The sequence below is a fragment of the Lontra canadensis genome, unplaced genomic scaffold (assembly GCF_010015895.1).
Source record: "Lontra canadensis isolate GAN:19392208 unplaced genomic scaffold, GSC_riverotter_1.0 scaffold45, whole genome shotgun sequence".
NCBI classification, from domain to species: Eukaryota; Metazoa; Chordata; class Mammalia; order Carnivora; family Mustelidae; genus Lontra; species Lontra canadensis.
This window is the reverse complement of record NW_022631039.1, coordinates 10,981,272-11,000,395: the sequence shown is the minus strand read 5'-3', so window position 1 is coordinate 11,000,395 and position 19,124 is coordinate 10,981,272. Positions and strand designations below refer to the sequence as shown.

General features: G+C 44.7%; 1 protein-coding gene across 2 annotated transcripts; it reads left to right on the top strand.

The window, feature by feature from the left end:
• The first annotated feature begins 573 nt into the window (after nucleotides 1-573).
• Nucleotides 574-19,077, top strand: KDELR2 (KDEL endoplasmic reticulum protein retention receptor 2). Of its 2 annotated transcripts, XM_032872732.1 has the most exons (5): nucleotides 574-726; nucleotides 11,096-11,196; nucleotides 14,782-14,940; nucleotides 15,946-16,198; nucleotides 17,605-19,077. In XM_032872732.1, the coding sequence occupies exons 1-5, from the start codon at nucleotides 636-638 to the stop codon at nucleotides 17,637-17,639; spliced, it is 639 nt and encodes a 212-aa protein (XP_032728623.1). In that variant the 5' UTR covers nucleotides 574-635; the 3' UTR covers nucleotides 17,640-19,077. The 2 variants fall into 2 exon arrangements, with proteins under 2 accessions (XP_032728623.1, XP_032728624.1); XM_032872733.1 differs by lacking the exon at nucleotides 15,946-16,198.
• The last annotated feature ends 47 nt before the right edge of the window (nucleotides 19,078-19,124 follow it).

The window sequence follows — 19,124 nt, the reverse complement described above, 5'->3', positions numbered from 1 at the left end:
GGGGGGGGGGGGCGCACATCTCTGTGAGAGAGAAACAAGTTGTGCAGAATAGAGGGCCAGAAGCTGGTCTGCAAAAAATCCTTGCAGCCAGTAAAAGTGTGAAAGGGTAAGTGAGTTCTCTGTGTCAAAATGGAAATTCTCTCCTGCGTGAATAGGTGCAATTATCCAGCTTATACAATTATGGACACATGACTCATTTTCCTCTTACACTTTTTCATCCAGTAAGCCTAAAGAACTCTTAAGATGGGGTGCGGGGGAAAATCTCTCACAAGGGAGTGTCATTTCAAAAATTAAAGGAAATCGCTGGCACCCGAGGGGAAGCCGGAAACCGGCAGGGGGAAGTTGGGGAGGGGTCGGGGTCCTGCGGAGGGAATCCCTGAGCGGGCGCTTCAGACCGGGGCTACGCTGGGCGCGTCCCCTTTAAGGGGCGGGGAATGGGCGGGGCCTAGCAGCGGCCTCCCCTCTCCCAGACTACCCCGCGCGCGCCGGCAGTTCGGCCACGTCCCTGGCCACGTCGCGCCCGCTCTCGCCATCTTCGCCGCTTCCTCTCAGGGGCGGACGCTGCCGCTGCCGCCGCCGCCGCCGCCGCCGCCTGAGCTGCCGGGCCCCGGGCCGCCGCGCCGACCGCTGCCGCAATGAACATCTTCCGGCTGACGGGGGACCTGTCCCACCTGGCGGCCATCGTCATCCTGCTGCTGAAGATCTGGAAGACGCGCTCCTGCGCCGGTGAGCGGCGGGCCAGGTCCTGGAGAGGCTCGGGCGCCAGGCCGGGTCGCCCCGCGGAGCCGCGGACGTCGGCCGCCCCCCGGCCCGTGGGCCTGCGGCGCCCGACACACCCCCTCGGCTGGCCCGGCGGGGGGTCGGCCCGGGCGTGGGGCGGGGGGACCCTGCCCTGCGGCCCCTCGGGGTGGGCGCGCAGGCCGGGAGGGGTGTCGCGGCGCTGGGCCCCGCTGGGCGCTGGGTGGGCTCCCGAACTTGAGCTGTCGGGGCGGGGGAGGCGCCAGCCGGAATACGCGAGACCCCATTCTGTCTGAAAAGTTTGGATGGGGCGGGGGCCGGGGGAGTCCGGCAGGTTCGCCCGGGTGCCCTCGGCTCTGATGGGCGCAGCTCCGCGCGCCTGGGCGCCCGGGCGCCTGGGCGGCGGGTCCGGAGATGCTGGGAGCCCGCGAATCAATGGGACGGGAGGGAGGAGGATGGGCAGGACCGCGGCCCGCTCGGCCTGACGTGGCAGCCAGGCCAGCCCGGGAGGTGGAGCGGGAACAGGAGGTCACCCCGCTCGCTACCCTGCCTCTTCGAGGACTGGCCTTTGGGTTAGGGTGTCGCGTCAGGTCTGACCCTAGAGTTCTGTGGGCTTCACCCCAGCTCTGGGGTTCATGATCACGGCCGCCGCGGGAGGAAGTGTGAGGAGGTTCCTAAATGAATTTCTTGGGGACCGTCAGTGCTGCTTTGAAAAACGAACTAGTTTGTCGAACTCCGAAGTGCCTCCAGCTAATAACGGGTTCTCTTAAACCTGCGGCTCCGGGGCCCGCCGAGGTCTCATGTGGTCTCCTGTAATTCCTCACTCCACGTCACCAGTGAGTTGGCGACTCCCTCCTCTGGAGTACACATTTCATGCATGCATTGCTGGGAGGCAGTGGGACAAATCTTTCCCATATAACAGCTGTGAAGTTTTACATTTCATTAACCGTAAAAGTTTTGGAGGGGCAATTTTTTAGATGGTTTCTTGAAATGCAGTGTCCTCTTTAAACTTCTTTTTGATGCCATGTTCAAGAGCTTAATTTTTGCAGAGGCAGTAAAAGATGGATCTACCTAGGTGGCAGAGATCCCATTTCCCTGATCAGTTTCTAAAGATTTCCACATCTAGAGTAACACCCCACATCACTGAACGCTGTCTTTAGGACTCACCTATCTCCCCAGAATGTACCTGAGATCGAGGAAGTAAGCAAAAACAAGAGACCTTTGAGCAGTCAAAATGGATGTTCCAAAGTCCATGTACTGAACCCAGTGTTGTCTGGCTTGGGGATGATCTCTAATTTTGTACACATTCTGAGAGATTCAGTCCTAAGTTTTCCAATTATAGAAAAGTAATTGTGGCAACTGTGACAGCTGATGATTAAGTGCTTGCTGTGTGCTAGGTAGTGCACGAAATGCTTTATGTAGCTTTTTCCACCTAGTCTTTAAAATGATCTTAAGAGCTAGGTGCTATTGTCCCCATTCTGTGGAGGAGGGAACTGAGCCTGAAAGGAGATGGGGAAATTAGTGGTAGAGCCAGGATTGAAACACAAGCAATCTAATCACAGTTAAGGATTTTGAATCAGTATCTATTTGGCTAAAGTAATTTTAGTTTAAACTCTGATGACAGACTAGTAGTTTGGTCATCTATTTCATTACACTCAGGAAATATGCCTCCCCCCCATGTGCTTTATTGAGATATAATTGACATATAACATTGTTTTAGTTTTAGGTGTGCAACATAATGATTTGATATATGTATATGTTGTGGAATGATCACCACAGTAAGTTTAGTTAACATCCATCACCACACATAGTTAGCCATTTTTTTTCTTGTGATGAGAACTTTAAAGATCTATTCTCTGGGGCACCTGGGTGGCTCAGTGGGTTAAAGCCTCTGCCTTCGGCTCAGGTCATGATCTCAGGGTCCTGGGATCGAGCCCCACATCGGGCTCTCTGCTCAGTGGAGAGCCTGCTTCCTCCTCTCTCTCTCTTTCTCTGCCTGCCTCTCTGCCTACATGTGATCTCTGTCTGTCAAATAAATAAATAAAATCTTTAAAAAAAAAAAAAAGATCTGTTCTCTAACCAACTTTCAATTATGTAATATGGTGTTACTGACTATAGTCATCCTGCTATACGTGACATCCCCAGGACTTAATTTATTATATAACTGGAAGTGTGTACCTTTTTTACCCATTTCACCCACCCTCACTCAGAAAATGTTACTTTTATCTTGATTTTTGCTCCATAATTTTTGTATGAGTATCTTCATTTTCTTTTGTGTATTTCTCAGAATCCTGTTCTCTGTCAAGTCCTTAAGTATTGAAGCATGCTGTGTCTTAAACAGGTTTCTAAACTAAGATTTTGGGGGAGAAGCTAGTATACCTCCACGTATAAAATTCTTTTTTTTTTTTTTTTAAGATTTTATTTATTTATTTGACAGAGAGAAATCACAAGTAGACGGAGAGGCAGGCAGAAACAGAGAGAGAGGGAAGCAGGCTCCCAGCTGAGCAGAGAGCCCGATGCGGGACTCGATCCCAGGACCCTGAGATCATGACCCGAGCTGAAGGCAGCGGCTTAACCCACTGAGCGACCCAGGTGCCCCCTTTTTTTTTTTTCCACGTATAAAATTCTTAAGGGAACCTTGAGTAATGTGGAGAAAGTGAGAGGGTTTGCTGTTTCGTTTATTTTTTTTAATTTTTTAATTTTTTTAAAGATTTTATTTATTTATTTGACAGAGAGAGATCACAAGTAGGCAGAGAGAGAGAGAGGAGGGAGTAGGCTCCCTGCCAAGCAGAGAGCCCGATGTGGGACTCGATCCCAGGACCCTGGGATCACGACCCGAGCCGAAGGCAGGGGCTTAACCCACTGAGCCACCCAGGCGCCCCTGTTTTGTTTATTTTTTTATATTCACTATCTTCATTTGAGAGATTTAGGAGCATTTAGGAAAACAAAATACTTCAGCCAAAATAGTAAGGAAGGTAGGTATGTTTGTCAAGATGGGTTGTGTGTTTGTCAAGTATCCCAACAGTTAACCTGTAGCACTTATTAAACTATTCTCTTTGTCAGATTTAGGATCATTTTAGTTCTTATACATGAGAATTCCTGGCCTTTTAGAAATCAAAATCACCGAGATCATTTATTCATAATTAAATGCTAAATTTGATTGGCTGCTTTGTTTTTCCATTCTAAATTATGGAAGTTGTTTAGAGGCTTTTGAAAGAGTAAGAATTCGATATGAGTTTCTCAAATAACTGGAATAAGAGACTTGTACGTTCAGGTTGTGTTTCTCACTTTGACAATACTGGTATTGGGGTTCATTTTAGGATTTGGGCACCTGTTTTGAACATCCCTGCAGCCGGAACCATGGGGCTTTTTTCCCTTAGGGTAAGGGATGAGGCAGATTAGTGAGGAAGCTGCAGATTCTGTTTTCCTGACCATCTGATTTGAGGATGGCCACCTTAAAGGGCCTGTTTTAATGTGAGGACAGGAGAGCTGATCTTGGTTTAGCTCTCTGTGTCTTTGTCTGCTGTTGTCATTACAAAGGGGTGCCCAGTTGAAGTGTGACTTTCTCAGATCCCTGAACTGTTGCTGCAGCTGGATCCACAGTACGTTCAAGTTATCACTTTGTCCTTGCCCTAAACACTGACCTGGATAGCCTTGGGAGAACAAGTCTTGGTATGTAGATGAAGAACTTCCTAGCAACATTTTTCTGTAGGCTGGCTGATAGTTATTAATAGTGCTGTATCTATTGTGTTTAAATTACTAGTGGAGTCCTTTTGAGATCTGTCACTCCCAGGCGCCCTCTCCTAGTCTCTCCCCTCCTTTGCTTTGATTGTTGTTAGGTGTTGTTATGTTGGTTTTGTGGTAGACTTTTTATCCTTCCAAACATGACAGGAACATCCAGCGGCCCCTCCATTTCTCATAATTGGACAGCATATAATTTTGAATACAAAATCTCATCTTTTATTGAGGTCAGGAAGCTATTGTATCACATTCCCAGCTCACTCTTTGTAGCAGCTGTCTCCTCTGTTCTTTTGAGTGCCAGTCTGTTGGCTAATCATTGCTCTCGAACATCTGTTGGCCACCCATTGTGTGCAAAGCACTAGGATTGCAATTCAGAGAAGCACCTTGTAGCTAGCAAAGTCTCTGGTTTGAAGAAAGTTGCAATTTACTTGAAATAATAAGACATATATAAAAAGATAAACATAAAGGGTATTAAATGTAGGCAGTAAATCCTGTGGATGTGAAGTGGCTAGAAGGATCCCAGGGAAGGCTCCCATGACTTCCCAGCAAGGTGTATGTAAGACCTCTGTGAAGAAAAGTCTGAAACTTTGTTAATGGACATAGAATGACCTGAACGTATCTTTATAACCGTGGTTCTCAATAGGACCAGATAGGCTGGTAAGGAGGCAAGATGATTCATCTCCCCAAATTAACTTACTGATTCAGAATGTCATCAAAGTTAAAAGACAGTAAACTGAGAGAAGTAATCTGCAATATATCTAAGCGATGAAAAGCTCACATACATCATACACAAAATACACATAACACACATAATAAAATACTCCTACAAATTAAAAAAAATAAAAGGATAGGAAAATGGGCAAAGTTGGCAGTTCACAGAAGAATAGCAGAAGGCCCATTAAGTGTGAATGACTGCCCAGGCTCACTATAGTTAGGAACTCTGATGGTAAAACAGCAATGCATACCATTGTTTCCTTACTGGGTGAAAAAAGTAAGAGGTTAACTATCTATAAGTTAACTATCTGTAAGTATAAAGATGTTCCTTGTACCTAAATAACTACAGAACACTGTTTATAGATAAAAGGATGTTTGTGTAGTATTCATAAAAACAAAATTGCAAACAACCCAAATGTCCGTTAATGGAGTGGTTGCACAAATGTGGTATGATTGCACTGTGGGAACACTGTGCAGCTATTAACAAGAAGGAGCTGGAAGTGTTAACAGGGGAAGATAAATCTGAGAGGTTAAGATAAAAAAACAAATTTTAGGGGCCTACCTGGGTGGCTCAGCTGGTTAAGCATCTGCTTTTGGCTCAGGACATGATCCCAGGGTCCTGGGATCAATCCCTGGATCAGTCTCCCTGCTCAGCAGGGAGGCTGCTTCTCCCTCTCCCTTTGCTGCTCCCCCTGCTTGTGCTCTCTTGCTCTCTCACTCACTCTCTCAAATAAAATTAAAAAAAAAATTGTAAAGCAAAAGATTCTATGACCCCATTTTAAGGGGCAAACGTATATATGCAGGTGCAGATACAAATACATATATAAAAGGGGCTTTTTTTTTTTTTTAAGATTTTATTTATTCATTTGATAGAGTAGGGGGAGTGGCAGACAGAGGGAGAGGAAGAAGAAGCAGGCTCTCCACTGAGCGGGGAGCCCGATGTGGGGCTCTGTTCCAGGACCCCGGGATCATGACCTGAGCCAAAGGAAGCCTCTTAACTGACTGAGCCACCCTGGCTTTTGAAAAGCCTGGAAAGTTTCATTTAAAATGGAGGTGGGAGGGATGTCAAAAGGTCCTTTTGTGTTTTTTTCCATATATTTTAGCCCAGTTGGAATTTTTAATTAAATAGCATGGATTTCTTTGAAAAGAAAAAACAGTGAAACAGTACCTAGTAAGAACTGTCATTTATCAAACATTTCCATTGTGGCAGGTATAGTATAGAGCACTTTTTCTTTAACAGTCCCACAAAGTTGTCATAATTTGTTCCCATTAGACAGATGCAGAAAGTGAGGTTGTGGGTGGGGCGCAATGTATGTAATGGGCCCAGGCTTACTGTGTGTGTTCAGGGGCTGAGCTTAAACCCAGTCTGTCTGGCTCCAGAGCCTCTCTTTTCTCCTAAGTCCCAAGAGTTGTGTTATAAGTCAGCTCCTGACTCTTAGGCTTCTGGTTCCAGGCACCGTTAGTAGTCTTTTTTTTTTTTTTTTTTTTTTAAGATTTTCATTCATTTATTTGGCAGAGATCACAAGTAGGCAGAGAGGCAGGCAGAGAGAGAGGAGGAAGCAGGCTCCCTGCTGAGCAGAGAGCCCGACTTGGGCTTGGTCCCAGGACCCTGGGATCATGACCTGAGCTGAAGGCAGAGGCTTTAACCCACTGAGTCACCCACGCGCCCCCTGTTAATGGTCTTTACGAGAGTATCCACATCCTTAGGGACAGTGGGTTGGAGTATGGTGCCTGGGACCCTTATTGAATGCTGCCTGGTTGACAGTGCAGACTGTCCTGGTGGTCTGACTTACAGAACTTGCTTGCAGCTCAGCCGTTACCAGGACAAAAATAAGTTGTGAAAGGCTTTTCTCTTTGGTCGAGGGTTCTGCTCTGTAAACCACTGGAAATAAAAGAAATGCAACTTTCAACCTGCAGCATGATTTAAAGTAATACACAATGTAGTGTATAGTTGTAGGATTGTATTAAACCTAACTTGGCTCAATGGGAAATGACAGAAATGGTGTTGGGTTTAATGACTGATTTCCATTTAAAATGGTATACTCATTAATATAAATATTTGGTGCATTTGGTATTGGGATGGCCATTTCAGAAACATTTAGAATGAATATTCTTTTTTTTTTTTTTTTTTTTTTAGATTTTATTTATTTATTTGACAGAGAAAGAGAGAGAGAGAGCGCGAGCGCACAAGTAGGCAGAGCGGCAGGCAGAAGGAGAGGGAGAAGCAGGCTCTCTGCTGAGCGGGGAGCCCAATGTGGGACTCAATCCCAGGACCCTGGGATCATGACCTGAGCCAAAGGCAGCTGCTTAACCGACTGAGCGACCTAGAATGAATATTCTTTTTTTTTTTTTTTTAAGATTTTATTTATTTATTTGACAGAGAGAGATCACAAGTAGGCAGAGAGGCAGGCAGAGAGAGGTGGGGGTTGGGGAAGCAGGCTCCCTGCTGAGCAGAGGGCCCGATGTGGGGCCCGATCCCAGGACCCTGAGATCATGACCTGTGCCAGAGACAGAGGCTCAACCCACTGAGCCACCCAGGTGCCCCTAGAATGAATATTCTTGATAGCTTGTTAACTGCCAGCCTTCACATGCTTTGGTCCCAAACAGGGAGAAAGTGACTAGGTTCTCTCCCGGAAAGAGATTCCTGCCCCTGCCCTCTCTGGCTTCAGCTGGGATCTCTGCCATCTGTGAAGACAGGACAGTTTTTCTGTCTTAAAGGAAGAAATTGCTGCTTCCTGATCAGGATTCCAGACCAGGAAGACTAGGGTAGAACTGTATAAGCACACTTAGATTTCCAGCATGGCAGGTCCTACGCGGATTCTGCGCCGTGAGACAAGCTACAGGCCACATACTGCCTGTCTCTCACTCCTCTCCTGCTCAGGGGACTCTCCCACCCTCTGGTTGGCAGTAAATTAGGGCAGAGCCCAAAGACCATTGCCTATTTACGGTCATAGGGACACAGTATGACTTAGATACTCTTTGGAAATGTTATCCCAAAATACCACAAAATGAGAATTTACCCCATGACATGAAAATAAAATGAATTCTCTTTTTTCCTTTTTTTTGGGGACCATTTGTTCATTCATTCGGCAGGTATTTTCTTAGCCCTGCTGTGTGTCAGGCCCAGAGCTGAGCACAGAGAATACAAAATGGGTAAGACATGACCCTAACCTTTGGAGATCTCAGTGTCTGTCGTGAAAGTGGGAAGACAGGCAACCAGATAATCGCAGTGTATTTTGTAAGACCGTACTAGGAGCTAGGGCGGCAGCTGGTGGGAAGTCCCCATTATGTACTTGCTGAATGAATAAACATCACCAAGGGGGAGGTGTCTTCAAAGATGACTTCCCCGAGAAAGTGGTATGTGAGTTGGGTCTCAAAGGGAGTGGTAAAAGCGATACGATAGTCCTGGGTTTGGAGTCTAAGAATGCTGAAAATGAGGAAAAATCGCAAATCTGTATGGCTTCCGAAGTTCCGTTAGAATAAAGCCTTTATAACAGATTTGCCTGTATGTATTCTATAAATTTTTTTATTTAAAATACTGGAGAGGCGCCTGGGTGGCTCAGTAGTTAAATCCTCTGCCTTCGGCTCAGGTCATGATCTCAGGGTCCTGGGTCTCAGGGTCCTGCATCGGGCTCTCTGCTCAGCAGGGAGCCTGCCTCCTCCTCCTCTCTCTCTCTGCCTGCCTCTCTGCCTATTTGTGATCTATCTGGGGGAAAAAAAAAAAAAAAATCTTTAAAATACTGGAGGGGCGCCTGGGTGGCTCAGTGGCTTAAAGCCTCTGCCTTCGGCTCAGGTCATGGTCCCGGAGTCCTGGAATTGAGCCCTACATTGGGCTCTCTGCTTCTCCCTCTCTCTGCCTGCCTCTCTGCCTACTTGTGATCCCTGTCAAATAAATAAATAAAATCTTTGAAAAATAATAATAAAAAAATAAAATATTGGAAAGAACCAGATGGGAAAGGAACTGGGAATTTTTCTCTCAAAGCTTCAACAAATACCAGATGTGAACTGCATGCTCCCTGTCCTTTTCCCCTTCATCTCCTCTCTTTCTCTCTCTCCCATGTCTCTATGTGACTGGCAGCCTCATTGTTCTCCTTTGGAACACTGATCTCTGATAAGAAAAAAAGCTCCCCATTACTGGGGAAAACTAAAAGGAGCAAACTGTATCTCCACCTTTGACCCTTGAAATTGGTTACTATTGATTGATCCAGAAGGAGAGAGTCAACTTTTTCTTCAGGTTTTGTTTAGGTATTTTTGTGAATAGACGAGAACTGCAATTATTCATATGTAGGAAGTAACATTCTTGGGGTGCCTGGGTGGCTCAGTGGGTTAAACCTCTGCCTACGGCTCAGGTCATGATCTCAGGGTCCTGGGATCGGAGCCCTGCATCGAGCTCTCTGCTCAGCAGGGAGCCTGCTTCCCCTGTCTCTCTGTGCCTGCCTCTCTGCCTACTTGTGATCTCTCTCTGTCAAATAAATAAATAAAATCTTTAAAAAAAAAGAAAGAAAGAAAGAAAAGAAAGGAACGTTCTTGTATCCCGGCTTTTAGTTTCAACAAGCCACAAAATTATGTTGTAAAATATCATTTAAAAACAGTGTAATTTCCACATTCCGTAAGACTGTTGCTAATAATTTGGTGCAGCAACATTTCTGCAAAATACATGCTTACTGAAATGTTTAATGGTGTGAAGTTTGCAACATAGAGGAAGGTGGGTGGATTCTGACTGGGTAGTCAGATTCTGTTTCCTTCATGAATTCGCTCAATTGTCATCTGAAACCCATAGTTCACATCCTTTGTCGCATAAATATTTGGCTAAATATAGATGTCAGAAAAGCTGACTACACACACTACGTGACCTTCGACACTTCCGCAGATGATCTCCACGTGCTGCAACAGTGCTCTGGAGGAGCGCTGGTGGTTGGAGGTGGGAGCAGATTTAAGGTGGTTGTTGTTGGTGGTGGTGGTTGTTTTTCTGTTTTTTGTTTGTTTTTGGTTTTTTGGTTTTTGTTTTTTTTAAAGACTGCTGCTTCTGAGGACTGTCATAGTAGGTTCCCACCCTCTTGTTGCCGTGGCATCCAGAGCAACATTTTTATGGCTGTGATGAATCTAAGAGATGGAGTTTTTAAAAATCTTAACCTGTCCAAGAAATGCACCTTTACAAAATAAGTTACCTTGGGAGGCCATACCACTGCTCTAGGGAGTGACGTTACTGTGTTACTGCTCACTGCAGCAGTGTTCCTCACTGGGTTCCTTATCTCCTTAATCAGATGAGACCCCCCAGGCCGTGAAGGTTTGTCATCTTGAGAGACATTGTTTTAAAGTGGAAAGAAAGATGTTAAAGCTAGCAAGCAAGTTAGTATCAGCAGAAGTAGTAAAATTATTCTTACCTAAAATATATATTTGGAAAATACAGCATTCAGAGGCACTTGGGGGGCGCTCAGCCTGTGAGCATCCAAACTCTTGATTTTGGTTCAGGGCATGATGGTGTCGTGAGATCGAACCCGGTGTCGGGGCAGAGTCTGCTTGGTCCCTCTCCCTCTGCTCCTCCCCCATTTGCACTCTCTCTTTCTTTCAAATAAATAAATAAATAAATAAAATCTTTTAAGAAGGAAAGAAAAATACTCATTTGAACAGTACATCCTGGCGTATTGGTGTTGGCATGATCGAGGCAAGTCACCCAGCGTGATGAGACTGCAGGGTTCTTAGAGCCTCCCCCAAGGAGCATGTTCAGGAATGTAAAGCGAAAGGAAAACGACGGCTGTCCTCATTTATGAAGTCATCCCAGATAGCAGCCTCTGACCCTGGAGCCCACTTTCCGTATCTGCACTTCCTATAGTGTTCTCTGCTGGAAGGGTTCAGCTTCTCTAAGAGAGGCTTTTCTAATACTTTCCTTTTGTTTCCTTAGGTATTTCTGGAAAAAGCCAGCTTCTCTTTGCACTGGTCTTCACAACTCGTTACCTGGACCTTTTTACTTCATTTATTTCATTATATAATACATCTATGAAGGTATGGTATGGCATCCAATTGGAATGCATTTTATCCATAATTCGCGGGCCTGTGGCAACTATTAAGTTTGTGTCAGTTGTGTACTTAGACATCTTCTAGAATAATGTCTAAACATGCTGTTCTCGACCTAAGCACTTTTAGACCACCTTGTACATAGAAGTGGGAAGAGCGTTATCATTAAGCGCATTTTCTGTTTCAGAGGAGTATCTGTTTAATTAAAGTGCTTTGCAGTTAGAGATTTTTTAACCTTAAGTTCCTTGAGTATGATAAACTTCTAAAGCTCTTGATAACCCTGTAAGAAAGAGGGATAACTATTATGTTTTCAAGCCGTGCGAAATTACAGACTCCCTGGGAGACCCAGCAGGGTGGCTCAGCATGAGGAATGAAAGCCGGGGCTCCTCGCTGCAATACCTCGTTTCGCTGTTGTGGGAGGGATCATGTGTAGGCTTCTACTTCTTTTCTTTCTTTTCCTGCGAATTCCATGTCCTGTCAACTTCTTTGTGTGCCATCTTTGTTACTCCTTCCATGCCTAAATAACAGCTGTACCATAACTTGTTTAACGTGTCTCTAAAACCTTTTAGCTTGTCCTAAGCGTTAGTATCCGTGGCTTCGGTGTCCTTCTGTTTTTTCTGAATCCACATGAAAACCTACAGTTACTAAAACGCAGGGCGTTTGCGTACCACCTCACATCTTGTGGACCCGAGGGGGCACGTGCTTCCCGCTCGCCGAGGCCTCGGTTTCGCACCGTCCTTGAACTAATACTGAGCACCCAGAGCGCCGGGCACTTCCCTAGCGCTGAGGATGGGGCCGCAAACAAGCAGAAGACTTAGTGTCTGGCTGGGGAGAGTAGACTGATCATCCCAGTACTCAGTGGGTGACGGCAGTTTGCGATGGGTGCCGGGAGGGAGAAGTATGGCACTCTCAGGGCGTGAAAGAAAGGCATCGTTCTGCACAGCTTTCTGAGCACCTGCGTGCGGGGCGGTGCTGTAGGCACTGGATTATTGTAGGCCAGCTGAGGATGTCCTGTTTAACCTGAGGCCTCTTGGTGCTGTACTTACAAAGCATTTTTTATAAGCACAGGTCAGAGTAGACAAAGCCATATTTGGGTCTGTGGTCTTTACTGAGAAACAGACTTGAGTTACCCAGAATCATTTCATTCTTCGTCACTAAGTGACCGGAGCCTTGTGTCCAGGAAATAATGAGCCTGCTTAACACGGGTAGGTCCCTGCTTGCTGTCCAGGCAAGTTAAAACTGCCAGTATTACAAGCATGTGAGCAAGAACCTCCTCCGTGGCCCTCAGGATACTTGCCTTTCAGAAGAATCCTTCTTGTGGTTCTGGCTTCCCAGCATGTCCTGAAAATCAGAGGAGTGAGAGCCATATTTTATGTGCTCATTGCTTTGACTTTAAATGCCAAGCACAGGGAGAGGGGGAAAGCAGCTGCTTACTCCCGTGGTCGCCTAAGCCTTTATGGACAGAATCTTGGCCGGCCATGTTCCAGGCGCTGGGGAGGGACCCCTGGCTATATCGCATGCCTTGGCTGCATGTTGTGCTGGAAGAGACTCTGTGTAAATGTATATGTATTTTATTGATACATGTAGATTATATGTTATTTTATTCATATCCATGTATACATATATTTGTATGTTGAGAGAACTCTAACAATATAAGGTGTTAATCTCAATTTTTTTTTTTTTTTTGGTAGTTTGGGTATGACCAACAACTTTAATACCTTGCCAACTATTTATTTGCAAATATAACTCCATGATGAGGTGCTAGGGATAGTTTAGTATCTTTACTTTGTTTTTAAGCATAGGAGGGCTTGATGATTGCTCTCATTTTCCTGGTAAGTCATTGGCCCAGACGTCTTCATTAAGTTTCATGAGGTGCTTTTCTGAAGGAGTAGTACCGGGTAGCTCAACTAATATCCCACTTGTTTCCATTCAGAGACTCAAACTGCCCTTTGGTTCTTGGGCCTAAAATTCTGCATTCTGAAAATTGCTATAATTTCAGAATAACAGACTTTTCCTTTGGGTCACGTGACTATATGGTGTTTGACCTTTTGAATATGAAAGAACATAACATGACTGTAAGCCTTTGAACACTGCACTGCTATGTGAGCTCCCTTGTAGGCGGCAGCGTTTGACAAGTTATCCCTTACTTTTGGTTTTGCTTTTGGTATGCTACCAGACAAAATTTCATAGAATGATCTTAATGTTCTGTATTAAAGTAACACAGTGTAGGTAAAACTGAGCATTGTAAAGTTAAATGTGAGCTACATTGTGTCTTTTCTTTAGAAAAGCGGGAGCTAGTGGCGCCTGGGTGGCTCAGTCGGTTAAGCCTCCAGCCCTTGGTTTCAGCTCAGGTCATGATCTCATGGGTTGTGAGATTTATTCCCCACTTGTTGAAGAGTCTGCTGGAGATCCTCTCTCTCTGCCCCTCCCCTCACTCTTTCTCGCTCTCCCTCTCTCTCTCTCAAATAAATGAATACATCTTAGAAAAGAAAAGGGGCACCTGGGTGGCTCTGTCCTTAAGCTTCTACCTTCGGATCAGGTCATGATCCCAGGGTCCTGGGATGGAGCCCCATCATTGGGCTCCCTGCTCGGAGGGAAGCCTGCTTCTCCCTCTCCCACTCCCTTTGGTTGTGTTCCCTCTCTCACTATCTGCCTCTGTCAAATAAAAAGGAGAAGAAAAGCGCTGGCTAAGAAATACCCTCATGCCGGAGGGAAGTGTACTGGTTTTGAACTCCACTGAACTTGGTGGGGTTTTTTTTCCTAACCTGCTATCTAATAGTTGTTTTTTTGTTTGTTTGTTTTTTGTTGTTCTTGTTGTTTTTTAAGTGAGATTAAAAATACATTCTTTGGCAGTTTCTTATAAAGTTAAAGGTACACTTTTAACATATGATCCAGCAATCCCATTCCCAGGTACTTACCCAAGAGAAATGAAAAGTTCAGTTCATACACATGCGTGGGCATAAAGGTTCATAGCAGCTTTTTCCGCTGTTCCCCAAGCTGACAGCAATTCCAGCCCACCTGTCCGAAGCTAGTGTGTGGACGAACACACTGTGGTTCACCTGCACAGTGCAGTCCTCCTTTCACTGCAGTAAAAAGGAACCAGTCATTAATACACGCAATGATGTGGTTACATCGAGAATGCATTATGGTACTTGAAAGAAGCCGGTCTTACAGGGACATACTGTATGATTCCATTTATTTGGTATTCTGGGGGACTATAAACTGCTGGGACCAGGAATATATCAGTTATCCAAAAAGAAAAAAAAAAAAGAGGATCAGTTATCTCCAGAGGTCGGGCCTCAGGGAACGGCTTGACTGCAAAGGGGCAGCATGAGGGAGGTTTCTGGTGGGAGGGTCACGTGATAGGACTATTCTGTGTCTTGATTGTGGTGGTGGTTATATGACTAGTAGAACTATGTACTCCCAGAAGTGAACTTTATTGTATTTAAATTTTGAAATAAAGAAGCTAAGGAAAAAGATCTTGCTTTTGTGAATATGTGGATGCTGTAGAAAGCCAAGGCCGTTGGAGCCGTTGTAAAGTAAGGATGACCTGTGCTTTTCTTCTGTCTTTAGCTCATCTACATTGCCTGCTCCTATGCCACAGTGTACCTGATCTACATGAAATTTAAGGCGACCTATGACGGAAATCATGATACCTTCCGAGTGGAGTTTCTGGTGGTCCCTGTGGGAGGCCTCTCCTTCCTGGTCAATCATGATTTCTCTCCTCTGGAGGTTAGTTGAGAGGTTATTTAGGGAAACACTCGGGTGTGCAGGTAATGTGGGTGTTTCTGGTTTGTTTGGTTTCGCGATTTGGCAAGCTTCTGGTGCAGCGTACACTATTTGGTGTAAATAAATCACAGACCGGCATTAAGCCCCCAGCTCTTTGGGCATCTGCTGACAGATTATTGCTGGATTCTCCTCCAGAGAATAAACCGACTTCTGTGGTAGCAAACACAGTGCCTTGCCCATCCCAGTGCTTGAAGAACATGGTCTTCTCTGCAGTCAGACCCAACTTTGTTTCTTCTTCACCTAGGGCTGTTGCACATCGATAACCGTGTGCCAATCCCCTAAGCAGTGTTGCTATACAGCAGGTGTGGAGGAAAAGTGGTTTGCGCGGTGCCCTGCACTCCTGGGTGTCTCGCCCTTCCCGTAGCGTCCTGGGGAAGCCGCTGCTCATGGATTCAGAACGTTCCCGGGGCTACCTGCAAAGCTTTCTGTCGTCCGTGCGAATCACGTTGGGCAGAGTGTTTGCATAATTACAATTCGCGTTACTTATCCCTTTGATTTAACCACACCAGGAAAGCCCAAAGACTAAGAAAGATGGTGGAAATATTGAGATAGTCTGTGAAGGAGACCAGCGGATAAGGAAAAGCAGCAGTGGGAGCATAAAGGGCCCTGTCAGCCTCGTGCCCCCTGGCAGAGAGTACCCTGGATTCGGAGTGGAACAGGCTTACCCTGGAGAGACACATAGGTAGATTCACGGAAAATTGTACCGGGAAGGAGATGTTGGAGAGATGGGTCACGAAGAGTCACAGAGGCAGAGGTGTCCGGGTCACCTAGCTTGTCATTGGGAATGTGCCTCTTTAGTGTCACTCCCGTTTCCGAGATTTATTCCGTTTCGTACTCCGTTGCTCAGACTCCTGGCTCTTCGTGCTGCTCCACAGTAAAGCGGGAGTATTTCCTTTGAGCCCGTGGCGGGTGCTGGGTGCCGACTGAAGCCTCTGGTCTCTCTTGCAGATTTTGTGGACCTTCTCCATCTACCTGGAGTCCGTGGCTATCCTTCCTCAGCTGTTCATGATCAGCAAGACAGGGGAAGCGGAGACCATCACCACCCACTACCTGTTCTTCCTGGGCCTCTACCGCGCCCTCTATCTCGTCAACTGGATCTGGCGCTTCTACTTCGAGGGCTTCTTCGACCTCATTGCTGTGGTGGCCGGCGTTGTCCAGACTATTCTATACTGCGACTTCTTCTACCTGTACATAACAAAAGGTACCCCGGGCTGCCTCCTCCCTGCTTTGTTCCCGCAGCCCCGTGTTTCTAGGAGCTCCCTGGCCCAGCATGGTCCTAGTCTGGCACTAGCTCATCAAGCACAGCTGGTTTCAGAAAAACATTTCCAAAAAAACACAGGGTTTTCAGCTTTTTTTCTTTTCTGTAGCTTTATTGTTTTTCTGTAATAGCACATTTTGATTATAAGAAATTTAATCTGCTCTTATAATTCTGAAAACAATCACCTGAAACCCTGCCACTCAGAGATGATCGTAGTTAATGTTTTGATAAACGTAATTCCAGATAGGTCTATGCATATATGTATATGTGTGTGTATGTGCATATGCACAGACACGTGAGTTCAGCTACACATGCTGTTCTATAATCTGTTTTCCACCATTCACAGTTTTTCAAGTCAGTAGATAGAAATCTACATAGTTTTCAATAGTCATAGAATATTTCATTATGTATATTATATCATAATTTACTTACTCAGCCCCTTGTTTATGGGTATTCAGGCTGTTACTGATTTTCTGCTATTAAAATCCAGTGCTTGGGGCGCCTGGGTGGCTCAGTTGGTTAAGCATCCAGCTCTTGATTTCAGCTCAGGTCACGATCTCAGGGTCATAAGATTGAGCCCCGTGTCGGGCTCTGCGCTGAGCGTGCATCCTGCTTAAGATTCTCTCTCTCCCTCTGCCCCCACCCCCCAGCTTGCGCACACTCACTCACTCTCAAAAAACAAAAACACAACAAAAACTGTGCTTAGATGAGTATCCTTGTGTATGTATATTTTCACGTTTATATGAATATAGGACATGCAGATGCCACAAAAATTTGATGAAAACTGTGGTCCTCATTTTTTTAAAAAAGGTGTATTAATGCATGTACACACAAATGTATGCCTATAGTTTTAGGGGATTCAGGAGCCCCTGTAACCCAACCACAGACTCAGGCCAAGAACCCTTGCTATACAGTATAGTTCCTCATGGTAGAATTGGTACCTACAGGGGGATATATATTTTCTCTCTTTTTTAACATCCCAAATTTCATAGACCTCTGTACGTATTAACAGTTATATTTTATTATATGTTGATTAGGGGAGAAAGTAATGAGAAGAAAATGTGAATTTAGTGACAGTTTCAGTCGAATTTGTGTTTCTTAAATTCAATTGCTGTGATATCAAGGCACATGAAGAAAATTCCAGTATAGGAGTACATGACATACTCATAGTTCAGGGGGCTTTTTTTATTGACACCAAAATCCAATAACTTTTGGTGCCAAAGACTTTCCTTGTGCCTTATTCTGTAGTGTCGTGAGTGTGACAGACTTCTAGGAACAGGAAGAAGGAAATGATCAGCTTGTCAAGACCAGTAACCTTTTGTTTTCTCTTCTTCTCTTTAAAATTCTAGTACTCAAGGGAAAGAAACTCAGTCTGCCAGCGTAAGTGCCAAAGACCGTCACCAGCATCTGTCCTTCAGGGTGCTCGGACAGAATTCTTACCACAGCAAAGGCACAAGATGCTTGATACGGAAAATCAGAAACTTAACTCTTTCGTTGCAGATAGTGATCAGTGGCTCTGTAAGAACCCAGAGGAAAAGAACCAGAAGGTTTCTGTTTAATGCATCTTGCCTTATCTTTTTTTATTACTATGTACAAAGATTTTTTTACACAAAGAAACTTAATGCTGTATTAATAAATTCAGTGTGTAGCTTCAATTGGGGTAGTTCCAAAAGTGAAGATTTTGTGAGGAATAAGTGCAAACTTTTTTTTTTTTAATTCTTTGAAACTCTTGATTCTTTGTGTCTGCAATGAAATTGTACTCCTTGACAGTTGGTAGATTATATATTCTTCCATCTATCAAATTTGCATTCCACTATATTTATTTTTTGCCAAAAGATGAGTTATATTTGTTTGAAATCTGAGACACTATGTTCAATCTGGTCTATCTTCGTTCACATCTCTTCCCACCGAATGTGGAAATTCTTCCCTGGACGTCACAACACTACATGTAAGGCCGGTAAGGATGACTCACAAGCTTAGGGTTTTCATTACTAAAATTTTCAGATTCTGAATGTAGATGGAGTCTCGTTTAAGAGTCACCAAAGGTGCCTGCCCCACTCTCTTGCTAAGAAGAGTGACTTTGAGATTGTTCCAGGGGTGTCCGAGAACTTGGGGGGCAGGGCTTCTGGGCCGCTTGCCGTCTAAATGTGGGGTGTGAGGGATATTAATGATCAGGTTGGATCTAGGACTCTACTCCTCTGAGGACTGGAACACAAGTTAGTCACCTATCACTTGAATTAACAGTTCCGAAAGATGACTACAGCCATGTCCCTGCTCAGATTCAGAAGGGTTTTCGTATCACTTTCACGTGGTAAAATGATTTACATTTTTTTCTTAATTGGCAGCACCAATTGCCATTCCTTATACTCTCTGATTTTTGTTTTTGTTTTGTTTTGTTTTTACTGAGCTCTTGCATGATTTGTCTTGTGTTACCATCCTGAATAAACATTTTATTCAATGTAGAATAAATTGTCTTTTTTTTTTTTTTTTTTTTTTTTTGTGAATCAGGCTGTTGGAACATCCTATGTCAGGATGATTTTTTTTTCATTTTTCAATTGGCAACAGAAGCTCTATATGAGGCTGCAAACATCTATTGTCCACAAATTAATCTAAAATTTTCTGTATTTTGAGGGAAAATTAGAATTTTTCCTCCTGATTTTGCCATTTTATTGATTTGCTACATTTTTTTGATTTGTGCAAAAGCAAATGACTTTGTTTTTATGTGATGCACCCTAAATGTTAAAGTGTTGAATACTAACAGTGCTTACTACAAGAAGGATGTAGTATTTTTGCTTGCTGCATTAAAATATCTTGTGGAAGAAGGGAGCTAGATGGGTTTTATTTTTATCTAGTGTGTCTCTTAACATCT

Bases quoted from the DNA above. Each gene is read 5' to 3' on its own strand.
- KDELR2 (XM_032872732.1), top strand. From the start codon at position 636: ATGAACATCTTCCGGCTGACGGGGGACCTGTCCCACCTGGCGGCCATC. The intron at 727-11,095 runs GTGAGCGGCGGG...TTGTTTCCTTAG, and splicing joins GAAGACGCGCTCCTGCGCCG to GTATTTCTGGAAAAAGCCAG. The intron at 11,197-14,781 runs GTATGGTATGGC...TTCTGTCTTTAG, and splicing joins TATATAATACATCTATGAAG to CTCATCTACATTGCCTGCTC.